Source organism: Monodelphis domestica, chromosome 7, assembly GCF_027887165.1.
Source record: "Monodelphis domestica isolate mMonDom1 chromosome 7, mMonDom1.pri, whole genome shotgun sequence".
In the NCBI taxonomy this organism is placed as follows: domain Eukaryota; kingdom Metazoa; phylum Chordata; class Mammalia; order Didelphimorphia; family Didelphidae; genus Monodelphis; species Monodelphis domestica.
The window spans coordinates 167,961,451-167,982,822 of NC_077233.1; the positions used below are offsets into that span (position 1 = coordinate 167,961,451).

Here is a 21,372-nt window from a genome sequence, read left to right on the forward strand (position 1 = left end):
AAGGAAGGAAAGAAGGAAGGAAGGAAGGAAGGAAGGAAGGAAGGAAGGAAGGAAGGAAGGAAGGAAGGAAGAGCACAATAGGCTCTTCTACAAAGCAGGGAAAACATGAGACCCCTTCACAGAACTCACCCTGTATCCCATATCTTCAACCACATCACAAGAGGCAGCATTATCATTCGTATGCCAAACCGTCTCTTTGATGCTGCAGCCATACATAAATACATTTTTCTTTCGAGAATGACCATGGTAATCACAGTAAACCTATAAGTGATAACATCATATTCAGAATAGCTCAGGTTTCAGACATTATCAAAATACAGCTAAGTATATTCACACCTGTTCCAGAATTATATTTCTAAACTTCTTAATCTCACTAGAACTACAATTTAACACAAAACAACACCATTTCAGGAAGTAACACCCAGGTTTGAGAGGACATAGCCTCTGGAGAAGTCAATGCTTGCCAATATTCTGCATGCCAAACCACAGGTCCGACTGCTACTCTTTGCCTTTGATATAGCTATTTAATGTTCTTCTCTTTCCAATGGTTTGTAAAATGCAGCTGGGGGGGGGGGGGGGTGGTGGCAGGTAGGTGACTCAAGGGAGTGAGAACCAGGCCTAGAAACAGGAGATCCTGGATTCAAATTTGGCCTCAGACACTTCTTAGCTGTGCAACCTTAGCCCTTACTATTCTTCTGCCTTGGAACCAATACTTAAGATGGAAGGTAAGAGGAGTCTTAAAAAAAAAAAGAAGAAAAGGCTGTTACAGTGTTAATTAGCTAGGGATTTCAGAAGTCAGACACAGATAAAAATAATTATGAAAAGTATAAGACCAGTATTTTTAAAATGAAAAAGTAAAGAACAGGTTCACAAGATGACTTCTTTTCCAGAAGTAGCTAAAATAATTTAATCTTTAATAAGCTGGAAATATTTAATGCAAGTTGCTTAAGGCAGATGAACTCAAAAGAAAGCAAGATGTACACATACACACAAGCACGCAAACAATCCAACATACAGTCTTAATGTTACACCTACACTGTCCTGACTATGACTCTTCTGGAAGATTTAATAAATTGAATATTGACCAGAAGTTCTTAATTTGTGTGCATGAGACTTCCTAGCACAAATTTAATAATGATTCTATTGTTCTGAAAATTTAAGAATTTAAATGATGTCTACATTATTCCAGTGATGCTCAAATAGGGAATCAAACATCATGAAATATAGCAACTCACAACCAAGTCATTAAAATTACTTGAACAAGTAAAAGTTGAAGTATAAATGGTAGTAAAAAGTAAAGGCTTATCACTTGTCAAATATAAAGAAAACCACAAATATTACATTTGAATTAAATAGAAAGAAAATGCAGAAATAGAAAATTGCCTAATTGAGATGGTCTGATTAAATATTCATAGAATATTGGGAACAAAACAGATTCAGAATTAGGAAAAACTATCCTGTTCAAATCTAAGGCTCATAAAAATTAAATAACAAGCTATGTTTTTGTTTTAACTATGGATGTCAACATATTTATTAAAAAGATTAAAATCACTTCTATATCAATGCTTATGGGGAAAGGACAACATTTATTAGGCAATAATAATTTAGTAAAATAACATAGCTTATTAAATGGTTTTCTTTATATAACCTACAAATACCACTTTCAAGAATTTAAAATATTACTATGGATGTATATATTAATCTCCTTGACTAAGAAGCCTGAAAACTTGAGCTGATCCTTACCAGAGGCAAACGCTTTATTGCAGCCATATACTGTAGCAGACCTTTAGCATGGTAAATTGTAGGATGCAAATCTGGGTTTGGACTTTGCCACTGCCGGTTCAAATCTTCTCCACTTAAAGAACAACGGTGGCTACACAAATGTAAAGAAAGAAAGCAACCTGTTATATAACAAAACCATTACTTAGTTCATTAAAAAAATTTTTCTAATTTAAATTTGTGGTTAATGTGTAATTTAAATGTACTTAGTTGCCTAATTCATAGTAAGTATGTACCGTTCTAGAGGGCAACTGGAGCTCAGTGGATTGAGAGCCAGACCCAGAGGCAGGAGGTCCTAGGTGCAAATCTGGCCTCAGACACTTCCTAGCTGTGTGACCTTGGGCAAGTCATTTAACCCCCACTGCCTAACCCTTATTACTCTTCTGTCTTAGATGTTCTAAGACAGAAGGTAAGGGTTTAAAAAAATAAACAACTAAATATGTACAATTCTAACTGGGACCATGGTGAGATATACTAAGTCAAAATTTTCTAGCTTTTCAAAGATTAAGATATGTTATAACTGTTTTCAAAATAACCTAATAACTAAGACTTTAATTAGGTTCTTGGCTCTGAACCTTTATCTCCAAATCTATAAAATAAGATTACTATCTTTTACCCTGCTACTTCATAGGATTGGAATGAGAACCAAAAGACATAAAAAAAAAACAATTTTGTAAGATGTAAAATGCTTTATTAAAAGCATCATTATTATTGTTGATAATAACAGTTACTCTAATTTCCTATAGAACACAAATAATTAAGGAAGGTAGCAAAGTTGATAAATAATTAGAGGTGGTTAAAAAATTATAAAGATTATAATGCATAAATGGGCTAATTATTTCTCCCTGCAACTAGATTATAATCCATGATTCCATAACACTTAACATAGGAAAAATAATCAGGTTGTTTCCACATTAGAAGAATTAATTATAGTCTCCAAACCTATCAATTCAGTTTGAAATAGAGAAAGGTTCATGGCAAAGAAGTTCATCATTTAAAAAAAAATCTTAATCTGCAAATAACTGTAAATTCCTACCTCTCAAAATACCTGACTTTTAAAAAGAGTTATCTTTCTAAATGCCAAACTAGAGAACTCAATAACTTCATGTAAGAAGTAGTTTGGCAGTATGATACTACAGATTCTACAACTTGAGACAAATTAGTATTCTGCTCTTAAAACTAAAAAGAAGAAAAAATATAGGCATACTTTTTCCAAAGGGTAAACTGTTATTTCAAAAACAACAAAAGTACTGCTTGAGTAAGATAAAAAAAATTCTATGTATAGTATATTGTACACCAATTACTTAATTAATAAAGAAGTAATAAATAGTTAAAAAATAATGAGGAAGTTGCAATGGATGACCTTACTACATTTAGAACACCACCAATGTCTTAATTCAAAGAATGGAACTTCTCAATAAATCTGATAATCAAAATCTTCAGGCAGAACATTTTCATTGAGAATTGTAACAAATAATATTAATTTTAAATCAATACTAAATATTTCTCTATGAAAACTTGCTTTATTTGAGGGAAAAAACTGATGTGCTTCAGTTTTAAATGTATTAACCTGATTTAACCTGAACAAATTAACCTGAACACTGACATATCAATAAATCATAAAAGTTTATAACAGTAAGATTTCTAAAATTTAATTTTAACTTACTTTCCATTAATGACACCATCTGGGTTTAGCATAGGGACAATTTTAAAAATATAAGATTCACGTAAGCTCTGAGCAGTAGGGTTATTACTCATGAGATATTCCAGAGTCCCTTTCATAACCCAGCTTGAATTAGTTTCTCCAGGATGTACTCGAGCAGATAAGAAAATATAAGGGCGATTTCCTAAAGTAAAAATAAATTTAATGTTGAAAAGAACAGTTAAAGTTTAAAATAAAATTATTACCTTTAAATGGTTTTGGAAATGTATCTACTTAACTATAATCCTGAATATAAAGCATGATCATTAGTGATTAAATAATTCACTTATGATTCAACTCCTAATTTACCACATTTTGATATTTGAAATGAATATTATCTTATACTTATAAATGAATAATTAGTTGGAGAACTTGAATTGTTATAATTTTTTAAATCTATAATCCTCAAAAAAGCTAAAGGGATTAAAAAATACCTATCTATAAAAATGTATATACATACCTACATATCTTCCTGTTTTATAGGCATTAAAAGTAAAGCTCTATCAAATTTCAATATTTAATTTCAAAACTATGCTATTTTCTCATTATATTTTGGCAGTCAATCCTATAAAAGAACTTAGTTCATCCTTTCATCCCTTCACCCATATCAAGGTCACCATATAAATTAGCCTCTGTTCATTTTTTTCTTTTATACTAAAAAAATTGTCACTTTGAGACATTTTTATGGTAGTTAGCCTGAATAGATAACATGTGTGTATGCATGCTATCTATTAACATAGAATCACAGATCTAGATTTGGAAGAGACCTCTGAAACCCTCAGGTCCACCCCTTCATCTCAGAGATAAGGAAATTGAGGCATGAGGAAACTAAGTGACTCTTCCAAAGTCGCACAAGTAGTAAATAGCATAGTCAGGGTTTAAAGTAGAGTCCTCTCTTTCCTGTTATTAGTGCTTTTTTTCATTGTACCATGTGGACTCTCCTCTCTCATTTGGTTTTTAAAAATTTATTCTATAACAATTTCCCCACCAAAATTATACAACAAAACACAAAAAATAAGACATTTTGAAGCCCTGAAAATATGCAAGGAATGACTGAAGGTAGGCATCTAATCATGCTATCATATTTGATAGATTTCTTGTTATATTACATTTAAACAGCAAAAGCATTATTTAATGAATTCAAAACAATAAAAAGGCATATTATACTTTTAAAATGTTTAGTACTTTCTTGAGTTATAAGGAGAAGATTGCAGTCAAGATAACTAGGAAACATATCTGTGTTTTATATAAAGCAATGTATACTTACTAAATTGACAGATATTTTCATAATAATTGGACTCTGGCATAGCAGTTATAGTCACTAAAGGACAGCTGTTTCCAGACAGAGTTTCACATAACACATGTTGTCGAAAATAGATTTGCTGAGGGTTGTGTGCTGATTCCAATTTTTGAAGATGCATCTTGATAACAAAAATGTTTAAAAAGCACAGCATAAAATCCTTTGTAAATTTCCCTTATGATATACAGAAAGTAAAGCATTCAGGATTCTATACCACTATAGATAGATGGCAACAGAGTAATTCTATAATTTGCAAAAATAAGAATTCAATACTTCACACTTCTACTAACATAGAATTCAACTCCTTTTAAGTAAAGAAATATTTCCTACAAAATATTCTTTCAGTAGATATATAACATTCAACATACATAATTATTCTACTCTTGAAATAGTCACTTTTCCTCAAATATCTTTGGCAGATGAATCTCTGATATCATATAATGTTTGCTATCTCAATACAATTTATTTTAGCTGGCTAGCAAAACTTGAAGTATTGTGCTCCTAATTTTGTGATACTATAAAGATGCTTTAAAATCCTTTTAAAAAAACTATGAAATAACTTAGGACTGACATTTCCACAGTAAGAATAAGGTTTTTTGTTTGTTTGAGGTTTGTTTGGAGGGAGGACTGGACTTGTAATTTCATCAGTGAAGGAAGCACAAGGTAGGGAACTAAGGAACTTTCATAAATGTGGATTGGCACCTTTCCTACACAGAAAGAGTTGTCTGGGGGCACTATTAAGATTCAATGGCCAGGCAAAAGTTATCCAGCCAAGACACGATAAATAAGAAATAGTATTTCCTTTGGGGTAATTTATAGTCAAATAGGGAAGTTAGTACATACTCAGTGTCCTAAACAGATACCTCATCACAGCCTGGAGTTAACACCTGTTTATGGCTATGCCAGTAGAGCACATTTAGTTCTACACTGAAAAGACATATCCTTTCCTAAAAATCATCTCACTGTGCAAAACTGCATAATAAAAACCACAGGGCTTATGGGGAAATGGGGGCAGGAGCACAATACTTATTTTTTCGCAGTGTTGTCTCTGATGGTCTAAAATGTGGACTTCTTTAGCCCTCATGCTCAGAAGATATCATATGTTCTTTCATTTCTTTCAAAATACTTTATTATTTCAAGCTTCTCAACAATTCTTATAGTTTTCTTTTTGAAGGCATTTTGCTTGAAATCGGACACATATCCTGGGATGTCTTAAATGTTGCATTTTTTCCCATAAAGAAAATTTCACAAATGCAAAATAATGGTAAACAACCACATAGGGTAACATATATGGTGACCAGAAGTAGCTGGCATATGTTTGAGGTGTATGCATCCTATGTTTCCTTATGTGGTCCCATTCAGCTAAGTAGTTTTCTGCATCAACTTAGTGTTTGTTGGGAATGAAATCATGCATGTGAAAAGATGAAATTCACATTTGCCCAAATCACTCCCTAATAAATGAATCTTGCTAGAATGAATTCACATTTTTAAAACAACAATATATGGAAGACTGCACAAATTCTGGCAGGATTTGATATTCTAGAAGACTTGTAATATACTCCCAGAAACAGACTAGGTAAACTTGCTGAGGATTAGTCTCAGCATCAGTGAACTAGCCCCCTGGCAATTAATCCTTTGCCTATGGCAACCAATGAAACAAAGACAAATACAAAATAGTCCTCATTCTTAGATAGTCTCCTCTTGACTCTTCTGTTGTTTTTAGAATGGTAAAAAGTAGGGAGAGGATGCTAAGTATCACACAATTTTCAGACTATCTATAAACTTAAACTTACTCACTGGCACATAAAAACCTGAGATTCTCACCCAGTGACTGAATAGACAAATGGAGGAACTGAATCATATTAATTTGAACTTTTCACTAAAAATGCAACCATAAGACAAAAGGAAATTGGAGCTAAATGGAAATATGGCTCCAAAGTCTCTCCTTTGAGAAAAGAATGAAAGAAGTTAGCAGAGTTCATTTTATTGTATATCCATGGTCAACAAGAAACATCATTTTATAGAACATGTGGCAATCTTGTTTCCATGCACATGATAATAATTCGTAAAAATAACATTGTGAAAATAATTGGCTTATGTGAATACATCTGTTGTAGAGGATGAGGGAGTAAAGAAATTTTATGAATATTTTATTTTTTATAGAAAACTATGTCAACATTTCCTTTATCTTTACAATTAATTCAGTACAAAGATAGGCATATAGGGAAAAAAAAGTTGGAAAATTCAGAAATAAGAAAAAAAAATCAAATGGCTATAGGCTACCCAGAAGACGTCTCATCTATATAACATTTTAGACCATCAGAGACAACACTGCAAAAAATGAGAAACAAAGTATTGTGCTCCTGTTCCCATTTTTTCATAAGCCCTGTAGTTTTTATTGTGCAATTTTGCACAGTGAGATAATTTTTAGTTAAGTTTTAAATGTGCTTTATTGGCATAGCCATAAAATAGGTGTTAACTCCAAACTGTGATAAGGTATCTATTTAGGACACTGAGGGTATACTAACTCCTCTATTTGACTACAAATTCTTCCAAAGGAAAAACCATTTCTTATTTATTGTGGGAACCAAATACTACAATAAAAAGTAAAATAGATTATAACTTAATAGACAAGAAACTCATGATTTATGTGGGAGTCATTCCTAAAGTGGCTATCTCCTTTTTGTCAGGCCACTGAATTATCAGAGCAAAAGTCAAGCTTAATACAAAATAAGAAAAAAATTAAAAAGAGAAAAGTGTATTTTAACATTTAACATTTAACAACTCCAATCTCACTTAAACAAGTTATTGATGTTGAAAAATGATAACTAGATGGGCATCATAATGGACATCAGCACTGATTATATCCATTCTCTAAAGAATTTTAAATTATATAAATAAGTTGCTATAATAAGGAGATCAAAAGAGTCTAGAAACTGCCTTGTCTGGCATTCACTTGATCTCCTTTCCAAGAAGAAAAAGAGAGCACAAAAAGACAATACTGGACTAGAATATAATCATGTTTACAAAATCACATGAATAAGCATGGTAGAAAATAATGAGGAATATCAGCTCATTAAATAACAAGATGCAGAACAAGTCTGATGTTAGCAAGAGAACGGACTAGCCAAAGTAATCCCAAGGTCATTTAAAGAAGAAAATGGAAGGACAACAAACAAAAAAAGGTGAAAAATCTGTATACATTTTAATTGACTTTCCACCCTCAAAAACACCTAGAATCAAAAATACTAATTCTAGTAGTACAGCATTAGGAAGCGAAAGTGTCATAAGTGAAAATAAAAGTTGAGAGAAAATATCTAACCTAGACTAAGTGGACACAAAAAAGGCCAATGCTAGAAGTGACTTCATTTTGAGGGTGCTCCAGATGGCTGGAAGTGGAAAGGCTACCAAAGGCATGAGGAAAAAGAGATAAGACTTAATTAGTTCCCTTCAAAAAGATGACCAATAATCAATAATTACTGACCTTAGAAAAAAAAACTACTCACCTAAATGATTATTTTCCAATTTCGGCAAAAATTGCGAAAATACCATATGCCAGAATTAAGCTCATCTTTGACAAAAATTTGAGAAAGGGACAGAAAGGCTTTCAACAATTTTACTTATATAATTGACTGAAAGGAATAGAAATACAGGAGGATCCTGTTGAGCATGTTACTTGTTGACTATAAAAAAGCATTTGCTTCATGACAGCAAAATTCTGCCTTAAAGATTCTTTCAAAAATCTGTCTCCCTTGCATATGTTAAAATTATTCAAGATTCCATGAAAGAAATAACAATAGAACAGTTAAATGACCTTCTCATTATTAATATCAAGTGATGTATAAAACTGAGATAAGTATGTTATTAATAACTGTTGTCACTTTTATGAAATATGTCCAACAGAGTCCAAATTGAAAAGGTATTCCCTACTCCAAAAGCAGATGATATGACATCGATTTAATCAAATTCTGAAACACTACAGGGTCTTCAAAATGAAAAATGTAATCTTTTACGGTCAGTCTAGCCACTCACACAAAAAAATATAAAAAATGGCTATTTTTTATAGAAAGATATGCACCTAGATGAATAACTCAGAGCTTATCCATCATTACATGTATCTTGAACAGACACTGTAAATGGACAATTAGTTAGACTAAACTGTAGAAGAGAAGAATAAACTAACTGCCTTTGGGAAATATTTCTTTTAATAACTTGAGCTTCTCCTTGAAACACAGCCTATCATCTAATACCAATATTATTCCAGTGATGTTGTGTATGTGTAATCATGAAATGAGTCTCAAAATAACTAAAAATGAGGATAACCTAAAAAATATTAAAGTTTATGAAAGATATTAATCTGCAACTCATCATAAATAAGGACTTGCATATAAAAATTTTATTAGAGGAATGTATAATGGGAAAAAAGATAGGTCATTCAGGTAAAAAAAGTGAGAACTAAGTGATGAACATCTATGTGCTCCACCCAATGTCAAGAAATCTAGAGAAAGGTTCAAATTTGTTGAGTGGACTCCTAATAAGAGATGTATTAAGATGGCCATGCCTTCTTAATAGGTGCCATGCCAAATACACATACATAGGAAATGCAATCTTTATCAGCATAGGGAGTATCAGTATCAAGAAGATCACAAATCTATAAAAGTATGGGGAAAATAGATATACTTGGATGACTAGAATACAAAGAAGAATGTGGCAGTGAAAAGAGCCATGGTAGTTCAAAAGAGATGCAAATTAATCTGTATGGGACAAATTAAGAAAAGATTCATGAGCAAGAATTACATTTGAGGCTTTAAAAATCGGTAAGCATTGGAAATGCAGATTTTGAAGTGGGGATAAGGGGAAACTGGTGCATCCCAGAAAGAGAAAAATGTTTAATTAAACCTATGGAAGTAGAAAAGCATGAAATAGATTTAAGATATAATGGAGCAATACAAATTCCTACAAAAGGAATAGTGAAAAATAGGACAAAAACAGATTGGCATAAGATTATGGACAAACCTGACTGACCAGCTAGAATATTTACTATATTAATTATTTATCTATGAAAATAACAAAATAATTAAGTTCTTTCAAGCACCTTATTTCCTTTCTTTTTTCCCCACAAAAGAGCTCAATTGTTTATTGAACATCCAATTAACCTTGTAAGTTCTGATTTGTTCTTCATTAAGATGATTAATTAAAAGAAAATATTTTATTTCTATAGAAACCAATATTGAATTATATGTCAAGCATTTGTAAAATTAGTAATAAATATAATGAAATTTAGATTTCACCTGTAAAGTTGAATATGTATATGGATAATGATAAGCAAAATAGCAAACATCATCCTTATGTGGGAAAGTTACTGTAAATGTAATTGTATAATAGGATTTTCCTTTTTGCCCACCAGCAGCAACTGAACTTCTAGAGAAATGATTTCTGTAAGAGAAAAGCATAAAAAAGTTTATTAATTTATCTGAAATTTATTAAATATTGAAACATTAGGAAAAAATGTCTTAGCTAATTTTACTGCAGCCATTCAACCTTCACATCTTAGTTGAAAAAAACAAAAACCAGAAGTTTTTATTTCAAATTAAAAAACATTATGAGGTTAAATTCAGTACAAAGGACAACAGCCTGTATATACCAAATATTGCTATTTATATCTAGAATTGTGGTCAAAGTTAAACAAGGAGATAAATTTGACAGTGTCATGTCTATATAAATGTCATCTAATGGAGAAGAATGTATCGAATTCAGTATAAACTACTATCAGACTACAAATCACAGAAATGATAAGGGACAGATCTCTTTCATAGAGCAAACAAAATTGAAGAATGCATGCATACTGCCAAGTATACCTTCTATCACTTAATTAGTAATGCAGAATAAAAGCACAAAAAAAGCCTATTGAATAATGTTATGAAGTACAGAAACAAATAAGGTAATACTTTAAATGGTGGAGAATGGTTGGAAAGAATTAATGTCAGCCCTTAATTATTTTTGCAGACAAAGCATTAATTTACTTTTTTTGCTTACACATGTATTAATTACTCAATAAGCATTTACTAAATATCCACTATGTATGAGCCATTGTACTTGATTCTGGAAAAGATAAAAAGTTAATAAGAAGACACTTGCCCTTACCTCATTAAGTTTCCAGTCAAAGAGTAGAAGAGTAAGGTATTTTCTTCCAAATGAAAAATAAGAAGTTGCCACAGACCTTTAATACATAGTAGTACAGGAAAAGCACTTTGGAGAGTTGCCCAAGTACTATCTCAGGCATAGAGAGAAAGTTACTTAATACCAATTGAGGGTATTTGGGAAATTTTTTTCAAGGAAGTGGCATTAGAGATGAGTTTTAAAGAATAGTTGAGAATTCAATAGACAAAGAAAGAAGGAAGGGAGGACATTTTTGGCTAAGGAGGCAGCATGAGAAAACAGAGAAGTATTTAGGGGGAAGGCAGATAAGTTTGACTATAGCATAGAGTACATGGAGGTGTTGGGTCTTAAGTGTCAAGTAAAGGATTATTAATGCTATTTAGCTGGCAACAGGCAGCAGTTGAAAATTTCTGAACATAGAAGTGACATAACCAATCTAAGAGTAAGAAAATATACTTTGGCAGCATAATATGGAATGATTTGGAGTGGGAGATAAAAGAAGTGGTGAGACCTCTGAGAAAGCTATTTAAATAGCCTAAGCAAAAGTCTTTATTAGGGTACTGGTAGTAGGAAAAGAGAAGAGATAAAACTCTAGAATGAGTAGAAATGATAAAATTTGGTAACTGGTTATATCATAGGATCATGGATTATAAATCCAGAGACAAACAAATTTCAGAAGCCATCAAGGAGACTCAGAGACATTAAATGGCTTTTCCAAGATCACACAGCCAATAAATGACTAAAGGAGGATTCATCTCAAGTCTTTCTGAATTAAAGTCTATTAAGTACCCTATCACCTGAGATGCCTAGTGTTTTAGAGTGCTTTAGTGAATTGGATAAAAGAGAAGACTCAAAGATAAACACAATTTAATATCATGGAAAAATATGCAATGCCAAGATTCACAATAAAATAGTTCAGAAGGGCTATCATAAGATCTCTTAAGTGGATATAACTGGAAATATATCAAAAACAGGATCAGAGTAAATTAAAAGCTGCTTAACATCTGAACCCATATAAAACAAAATCAAGCACCTGTAGAAGGACAAAAATAATTAAAATGTCAAAATACTATAAGAAATCAAAATCTTTCAAAAACAAAAATATGAAATAAATGTACATATAAATTTATGAATGCCAGAGAGAATAATTAAATGTATTATCATCATAGTAACAAAGAATTACAAACTAACTTGAATTTCTTATCTTAACTTGTATCCTTGAAGTTTTATAATAAAAAAGTAATTTAAAGTATGGTTGGTTAAAGGGAATAAGTACAAAATGTATCTTAACAAATTTAGTGATTCTGCTTTATATATTTATGTTCAAAAAGAATCATTAGTGTTATTTTCTTTAATCTCATTAGGTAGTAAATAAAAATATTAGTTCAATAATTTCATTCATTGAATACTTACTTATAATAACAAATGTCTGTACCTACACGAATCCACCACGGTCTGGCATGTAATGCTTCTTGAACTGAATACATAAGAGGTTGCATACCTTCAAAGGAGAGGGAAACAACATATGAAGAAGAAAACATTCCAAAATTCATAGACAGGAAGTATTATTTTCATAGTTAAAAATTACATTAAGTCAAATTGCTAAAGCTCTTATTCCATAATTATGAAATAATCCTAGATGGTTTTATATTTTCTTTTTAATACATACTAAATATATGAGGATTAAGAACTTGTTTTAATGTTTTTTCCTGGTGAAGATTTTAATTTTCGGATATAGTTTCTTAAAAATTATACCTTTGCTTGCTTTCAGGAGTTTTTAATACTAAATAAAATATAAAATATGATGCTCCATTCCATTATTCTGTTGTTTATAACTTGCCTATTTAACTGAACTTTTGTGAATATAAAAACGTGGAAATTTATTTTAAATTATCAACAACTTCAAGCTTGATTAAGGATGATGATATGAAAAGCTAAAAGCTATAAGGACTTCAAAAGGAAATTCAGTTCAACACTATCATTTTAAAGAAGAGGACACTGAAGGCCAAACAAGTGAGGTGACTTCCCAAAGATCACACAAAAAGAAAAGGGCAAAGAGGAATTTAAACCTGATTTTTTAAAAATTTCATTGCAAATATCCAAAGTGACAGTAAATGGACAAAATTTCCTCTTGATGTTTTGTAATTTCAGTCATGTCAAACTCCCTATGACCCCAATTAGGGTTTTCTTTACAAAGATACTGGAATGGTTTACAATTACCTTACCCAGTTAATTTTACAGGTGAGGAAACTGAGGCAAACAGAATTAGGAGACTTGCCTAGGGTCACAGAGCTAGTAAGTGTCTAAGACCAGATTTACACAACTATTATCTGAGGCCAGATTTGAACTCGGGTCTTCTGGACTCCGGGCCCAGTGATATAGCCATTATACCAGCAATGCCACTGAGTTCTCAATAACACTGCACCAATGCCCAGAGTTCTCAACACAATAGCTGTTTGTGGAGCATACATCTAGGAGGCTGAGATTTTTGCTAACATGCTTGTCTTTTTTAGAATTGAATCTGATTAGTGAAACAACGTATACCATAAATTTCAAACAGCTTTGCACAAATAATCATTAGAGCATGCCTTTATATAATGCTTTATGGTTTGTCAAGTGGATTACATAAATTATCATTTGATCCATACAACAACCTCGGTGAGGTAGCTGCTATGAGTATCTCCTTTTCACAGAAAGAGCCTTAGGCTGAAAAAGGTTAAAGGACTTGCCCAAGTCACAAACCTACTAAGTATTTGAGACAGGATTTGAACTCAGGTCTGCCGGGCTCCAAGTCCAACCACTTTATCACCTACCTGACAACTTCATTAAACCTGTAACTTCATTCATAGTAATAGGATTTTGATGAATATATCAAATTAAGATGGGTTTATAAGATAATAGAGTGAAATCATTTTTTATTGACTAACGAGGGATATGAACCAAAGTCCCTCTCTTACAAGTCTAACCCTCTCCCCATTGATATTACTCAGGTTCTTAATAAGTAATCATGAAGCTTTCACATATTTATGCAACATAAATAATAAAACTGATATTATTTCCAATTTTACACATTAAAAATAAATATTTTATTAATGAAGCAACACCCTAGATAAGTACACTCATTTGATTTGTAAAAGATATCACTAATTTTTAAAATAACCTCCTTTGTTGCAGATAGCGTAAGATCCCTCAAAGTATCCTACAAGGGATAGAAAATTCTTACCATAATTAAACTGACTGTTGGATTTTTCACAGTTGATGATATTAAATCGATATCCAATGCCTGTCCGCATTCCACTAACTTCAAAGTAAAACCACTGATGATAATGATTGCTATTTATATCTGAGTTCAGAATAAGATCATACTCGTTTCTGAAGATGAACAAAGAAAAATGAATCTGTTGAAAATAGGAATAATTTCTGGGCAGGTATTATATGAGGAACTAGAAAAATACTTACTTTCTAACTTGAATAACCTTCCGTAGATTTCCAGATTCAAATCTGGAATTAAATTTCAAACTTTCTCCTTCTTCTGGTATAACATAACTTTAAAATAAAAAAAAGGCAAGCAAAAATATCAAAAATCAGTTTATACAGATGACAAAAGTAAATGTTTCTTTTAATTTTTTAACAGCCACCTTTTTTTTTTAACTTAGAATAGATAAATCACAAAAAAAAAAAAAAAAACTTGGGCTAAAGTCTATAAACATGAATCCAGCAGGGCCCCCTTATTCAAGGTTTCCTTCTCCAAAGCCACAGTTACCTGAGGTAAACTGAGAGGTCCCCATGGGGAAGAGGTCCCCATTGAGGAGGGTAGAAAAACCCTCTTCTGCTTTCACTTTCATTGGTTTATTTTTGTGGCTGGGTTGGGAGACTGCAAAGCACAGAACTGTGAGGGGGGATCAGAGAGTATATATGGGGTCAGCAGACATACACTTATATCCTGGGTCTGATCATCTACAGTAGGTCTTAAAACATAACCCCCATAGATATGGGGTCTTACTGTATTATTAATAAACAATCTATCTGCAGCTTAATTGTGAGAGACAACTAATTTATTAATTGAAATAAGACCTTTTATCTTTCTAGAAAATAACTACTACCCTTCAAAATACTAACCTTAGCCTCCAGATAAGAAAATAAATCAAAATATATGCTACTCTACTGTTATCTAATAAATTAATAAACTGAAACATAATTAAAAAACTATACCCCTTGCTTAGAGATATTAATATAGTATTTATTCCTTTCTTATGAATGTATCCCAAGTTCTGGCATTGATATATAAATGTGTATATATATACAAATATGCCAATATACATAATGTAATTTCCCTAGTGCCTAACACATAGCAAGTATTTAATAAATGTTAGTCAAATTGGGCTAGATACTTAATAACATATTCTTGTACATATGTAGCCAATTTAATTAAGCAAAGTTTTCAAATATATATTCATATATATATGTAATATATATTTTAACATATTTTGCTCTAAGTAATTCTAGCTGGAGAAGTTTACAGGTATTTCCTCATAAGCCAAAATGGGGGAAAACAGATTTATTACTTAAGACTTTTCATTACAAGGAATGGTGGTGAATGACAAAAAAGGGAAGAAGGAATTCTAACACCCTCATCTTCCATACCCAAAATACTTAATTTTCTTATACTTATTATTCTGATCCTTAAAACTAAATAGTTTTTATTTAATAGTAATAATTGCTATAAAAGCAATAAAATGGTTTGGCTCTAATTCCTAGAGTATTTCTACTTTAAAAAGTATATTTAAGAGAAAATAGAAGTATAACATATAATCATATTTCACTAAATTACCAAGAATCACTACTATAATCAATATTCAATTATCCATACTTTTATATAATAACATAATATGGGTACTCTATAGTCAGACAAGTGGTAGATGAATTTATATTCACATCTTTAAAAACCACAATGTTAAATGTAAAATGAAAAGGAAACTAAGGACTGCTAAATTCACATACTTACTTTGGGTTATCCAGGTCATACATAACTTTGTCTATGATATCACTTTGATGAATTAGTCTCTCAATATCCTGGGCAATTTTTGTCCTGTTAACACAAAAAAAGAAGTTTGATTGGAATTAGGACTTTCAAAGGTCAACATATTGCTTTCTCCAAAGTAAGTTCTGGGCTTAAAGAAAACTCTCATACTGGAAGGCTAAAGACAAATGTCTTAAAAAGAAAATGTCTTCAACTTCATTTTGGAGGCCTACCTTACAGTATGCCTTAATTTTGAGATAATGTATACAAAATTTCAATACATAAATAGGCATAGGTCACTTACACACTACAGTATTTTCCTTTAGAGAGGCATTCAATATTGAATACCTTATAGAAAAGCACTTATCTTTTCAGAAGAAATTTCAATCATGAATAAAATGTCTCTGAGCATCTAGCTGTAAAAAAGCTTTGGTACTTTTATTCGATAAAAGTAGCAGAAAGCCATATTTCGGTCTTTACCCAGACAATTTTGTATTAGATCAAGGGGGTAGATTAAAGCATCAAGGACACACTGTAACAAAGTAGTAAGTTGATGACAATGGGAAAGCCTAGAAAACCTAGTAGTGTTGGGCATTTGTTACAATGCTTAGGGCATTATTAAGACAATACAGAACCAAAGCTGATTTTATTGATAATGATCCTGACTCAAAAAGAAAAGTTAAACTATGTTCACAATAAGAATTCATATTTACATAATGATTTATTATTTACAAAGTGCTTTCCTCAAAATAAACCTGAGATAGAAAGTGCAAGTATAATTATTCCTAATTTTCAGATGAGAAAACCTGGGGCTGAGAAATTATAAGACTTCAAGGTCAAACCACCTGTAAGTGCTAGAGCTAGAAGTCAAACCTAAAGCCTTCCCTCTCTGTACTTAAAGAGGAAACGAAAATATTTAATTTTAAGATACCAAAATAAATAACATGTTAATACTTCAAGTGGTAGAGCTTCAGTTATCTGAAAAATTTGGAATGCTTCATTTTCCAACAATTTTGGATAAGTGAGTTGTACTATGGCTTAGCCATAAGAGAAAAGTTTTTAAGTGTTGAAAGTCATTCTTAATTGGTATTAAAGCCTAACATCTTAAATTCAGCATTAAGGATCAATATGAAATAGAATAAGAATGGTGCACTAGTATTCTAACTATGGAATCCCTTGGGCTCAGACAAGTCAAATGTTGGAAGAACTTAGAAATTAACTACTCTAATCCTTCATTTTATCAACAGGGAAACTGAAGCCCTAATGATTTGTTCAGTGACCTGACAGAGAAATTCCCTAATTTTCAGTCTAAGGTGATTGTTTTCCATATATGCATATAATTAGTTTATAAAATATTAAGTTATATGATCTAATCATAACCATCTTCCTGCCCTGTAGTTTAATCTATAAACAAATGCAATGGAAATCCTATTTTCTCCAGTTTCTTAACTCATACTATCAGCTACCTTTTGATTTGAAGGACTTTTTTCAATTAACACAATAATCTTTTTAAAATATATTACGTATTTCTCTACAAATATATCAAAAACCTATCTTTTGAATCATATTGGTAATTCTTCACTTGATGGATCACACCAATAAAATCAGATTTAACAATTTATTTGCCAGTTTCATAAGTTGGTATTATACTATAAAACACGTCAAACCATTAAATGTAATTATTTTTGCATTTTGCTTTCTTTTTTTTTTTAATAAAACTCTTATCTTCTACCTTAGAATCAACATTGTGTATTAGTTATCAAACAGAAGAACAGTAATGACTAAGCAATGGATGTTAAGTGACTTGCCCAGAGTCACATAGGGTCAAGGTCATCTTTGAATCCAGGGCCTTTGGTCTGTAGGCCTGGCACCTAGATGTTCCCTGAATTTGACTTTCTAATAAGCACTCTAGACTTTCATGGAATTTATGTAAGGAACAGTTTAGAAACATTCTATAAGGTTTATCATCACTTTACAGGTTTGGGTTTGTAAGGCCAGTACTTGGGATAATTTCTTCCTTGATACTTTACCTACAATTAGGGCAAGTTGCTATCAAGAAGGCAGTTTAAGTGTCTTGAGAACAGGGCTCTAGAATTGTCAGGGGCCTCAGAAGTCATCTAGCCTAGCCTTCTTTTACAGATAAGGAAATTGCAGCCCTAAAAAGGTTAAGTGACTTGAGCAAGGTCACACAAGCAGTGTTCAAGTGCACAAGGTAGGATTTGAGCCTATGTCCTTGGACTCCAGAGCCACTGCTCTTTTCTCTGCACCAACTTTCTTCTGAACAATTAGATTAGTTATAGGTGTGTTTTATAAAGATAAAAAAAAAGTAGACTTTTCCTGCTGTTTTCATCATAACAAATCTCTTTATTAAAACAGTTAGGCTTAACCAACAACTAGCATCACTAATTAATTCACTTCAATAGACATCATGAAATTTAGAGGATTTAAGAAATACAAACACCTAAATACAAATCGGTACCTGACACTTAAAATCATAAGTATTTTCAACTGCTATTTAACCTAGCTCTTTGTCATTCCCTCCTCCCTCTCCCCCAAAGCTTTGCCAGAATTCTTCTAATCCTGAACCTAACCAATTTTTTGTTAAACGTCCTTTAAGGAAGCTTCGTTATTCTTATTAATCACAATTTAACTCAGATGCTACCTTTTGGATGAAGCCTTCTTTCTATGACTACCTGCTCTGACTCTCATACCCTCAAATAAAATCTCTCCTTCAAATTTTCCATAGTCCTTTAATTAGGTTTTTTAAAATTTTTTCTCTTTTTCTATCAGTTTTTTGTGAACTCCTAATCCCTTCCCATCCCATTACATGTTAAGTAAGCTTCTTGAGGGCAAGGCCTATGATATATCAGCCTTTATAATAAACCCAGCACCTCAATTCAATTTGTTAAACTGATTTAGAATGATATAGAAATAGGGTACAATGGCCTGCTTACAACATATCAGAGAAAGAGCAACCTGACTTAATGTCCTCTACTCTTCTAAAATCACACTCCTGAAAGGTAATAACCTTTTCTTAGTTGATCTCTATCATTTTTCAAGAATGATCAGCTACTTCTTGAAATAGTCTACTCTCCCTGCTTCCATTAAACTATGGTATTATGATTCTCCCTCCATCTCAAATCACTTCCTTTTTGATCTTCATTGCTGACTTCCCCCCTCCTCCTCCCAAGTCTTAAATGTGGGAGTTATTCAACCCCTTGGCTCTCTGTTCTTTTCTTTACACATACTTTTCCATGGAGATCTCATCTACTATTACTGCATCAACTATTTCCCCTAAGTAGATGACTTCCATGTCTGTATCCCTGGATGTGACATCTCCTGAGTGATGTTCCCATATTCCCAGTAAACTCCAGAATATTTCTACTTGTATGGCCAACAGTCACTTCAAACTTAATATATGTAAATCAAATTCCTTTTATCTTCTCCAAGGTCCCCCACATGTGTATTTCTGTCAAGTTTAGAGCACCATTGTGTCTGTCACCCCAGGCTCAAACTCAGACTCACTCTTTCTCCTGCTTACCACACCATCCAATTATCTAAGACCAGTGATGGCGAACCTTTTAGAGATGGAGTGCCAAGTCCTGCCCCCACCCCATCCCCCAGACTGAGTGCTGTGACCCGCCTCCTGCCCCACCTTATCCCCAGCCCTCCCCTTACCCCAGACAGGGGAGGGAGGAAGTGCTCCTATTGGGCTACTGGGCAGAGGGGGCCATGATACAAGACACATGTGGAGAGGGGAAAGGGAGTGACTCAAGCCCTCTGCTTCCCTCCAGCTATGTGCCACACTATGAGCTATGCTCCCCTCACACCCAGCTCCTCTCCAATCCCACCTCAGGAGTCACCTTCACCACACACTCCACAGGCTGCTGTCTGCATCACCTCCTCATGTAGCATGTGAGCCTCCCTTTACCCCAAACAGGGGAGTGTGAGAAGAAAATCTCTGTTTTGACTTGATTAATTGGAAATTTGGACTTCCTTTCCGTTTGTTTTAAATATGAGTCAATCATCAATCACAAAACTGATCCCACAGGCACTCCCCACCCCCCCACCCCCAGGTGGTGTCAGGCTAACTGAGGAGCTGTGATTGGTTCCTGGGGGGTGGCGTGGGAGAGCTAGTGCGTGTATTGAGGTCTTATAAGATAAGACCCAGCAGGAAGCTAGGGGGCTTTGTTGTTTTCTGAGGCTGAGATTTGGAGACACTGAGTTGTTAGGCTCTGGATTATTAGGCTAAGAAATTCTTCACCTCCTTTCTTTATGTCTCTCTTATTTTCTTTTTCTTACTAATAAATCTAGCTATTAACAGTCTTGTGAATTAAGGTTTAATTACAATTTTGGCAACCACCCATTCTAACCATTACAGGAGAGAGGAAGCTCTCCCATTGGCTGCTGGATAGAGGAGAAGTGAGGAATATCCTCAGGCACATGGAGATGGGGAGGGGAAAAGCTCCACCCCAAGTCCCTCTGGCTTTCTAGTAAGAAACTCCAGTGGGGGGCAGGAGGTGTGCCCCCAGAGAGGGTTCTACCTGTCCTTTTTGGCACGTGTGCCATAGGTTCACCATCACGGCTCTAGACAGTCATCCAGTTTTATCGTTTCTGCCTTCTTACTGTCTTCTATAGCCAATCCTAACTTTCTAGTTACCCTGCCACAAGCTTAATTAGGGCTCATATTACCATACATTGTAAGATCTTCCCTAACTGGTATCCTTGATTCCAGTCTCTCCTCACTTCAATCTACTTTGCAAGTATTCTTCCTAAAACACAACTTTGATTATGTTACTAATCCCCTACTCAAAAACACTTCAATAGTTCCCACTTACTACAGGATAAAGTCCAAACTCCTTAGCCTGGCATTCAGAGCCTTCCACAATCTGGCATCAACCTACCTTTCTTTCTTTGTATCCCCCACAGTGCCTAGTACAGTGCCTCACACATAGCAGGCGCTCAATAATCATTTGTTGATTGATTGACTGAAAGGCCCCAGTTTGCCCTTCCAAGTTCCCTGATCTCAGCCCATGCTTCCTTGCAGGCTGCAGAAACAGGAAAAGAAAGAAAAGTTATATGGCAGCCTGATGGTGATGGTCTGTTAAACCCAATGATTACTTTTCTCCAACTAGAAAAAGCTTTCTACCCTTAAACCTCTCTGTCTTCACTTTCTTTCTTTTTGAGACTTATAGCTCCTCTCTTCCATCTGGTATTTACCTTGACCCACACTCAATTATTCCCATTAATCAGTCACACAGATGATTACCCTGTTCTGGATGCAGATGCCTTCTTAGAAGAACTTATTACAAAATCTCAGTTATAGCAAAACATAACTTTTTAAACTCCATTTAAAGAGACTTAAGATTTTCAAAGATATAAGCAGTTCCTCCATGACATCATTTTCCTCAT

The 21,372-nt window shown here is 33.2% G+C and overlaps 1 protein-coding gene across 17 annotated transcripts in view; it reads right to left on the minus strand.

Moving 5' to 3' along the window:
• Positions 1-21,372, minus strand: part of AGTPBP1 (ATP/GTP binding carboxypeptidase 1) — a 226,964-nt gene that overhangs the window by 39,815 nt on the left and 165,777 nt on the right. For 15 of the 17 annotated variants that reach the window (XM_056805970.1, XM_056805972.1, XM_056805971.1 and 12 more), the window contains 9 exons: positions 15,946-16,029; positions 14,400-14,486; positions 14,164-14,312; positions 12,354-12,441; positions 10,073-10,217; positions 4,749-4,902; positions 3,446-3,626; positions 1,744-1,873; positions 130-261 (listed from right to left, as the gene is read on the minus strand). In XM_056805970.1, coding sequence (XP_056661948.1) covers positions 130-261; positions 1,744-1,873; positions 3,446-3,626; positions 4,749-4,902; positions 10,073-10,217; positions 12,354-12,441; positions 14,164-14,312; positions 14,400-14,486; positions 15,946-16,029 — 1,150 coding nt within the window. The remainder of the gene's footprint in view (positions 1-129; positions 262-1,743; positions 1,874-3,445; positions 3,627-4,748; positions 4,903-10,072; positions 10,218-12,353; positions 12,442-14,163; positions 14,313-14,399; positions 14,487-15,945; positions 16,030-21,372) is intronic. The other 2 variants (XM_056805977.1, XM_056805978.1) reach the window with 1 other exon arrangement.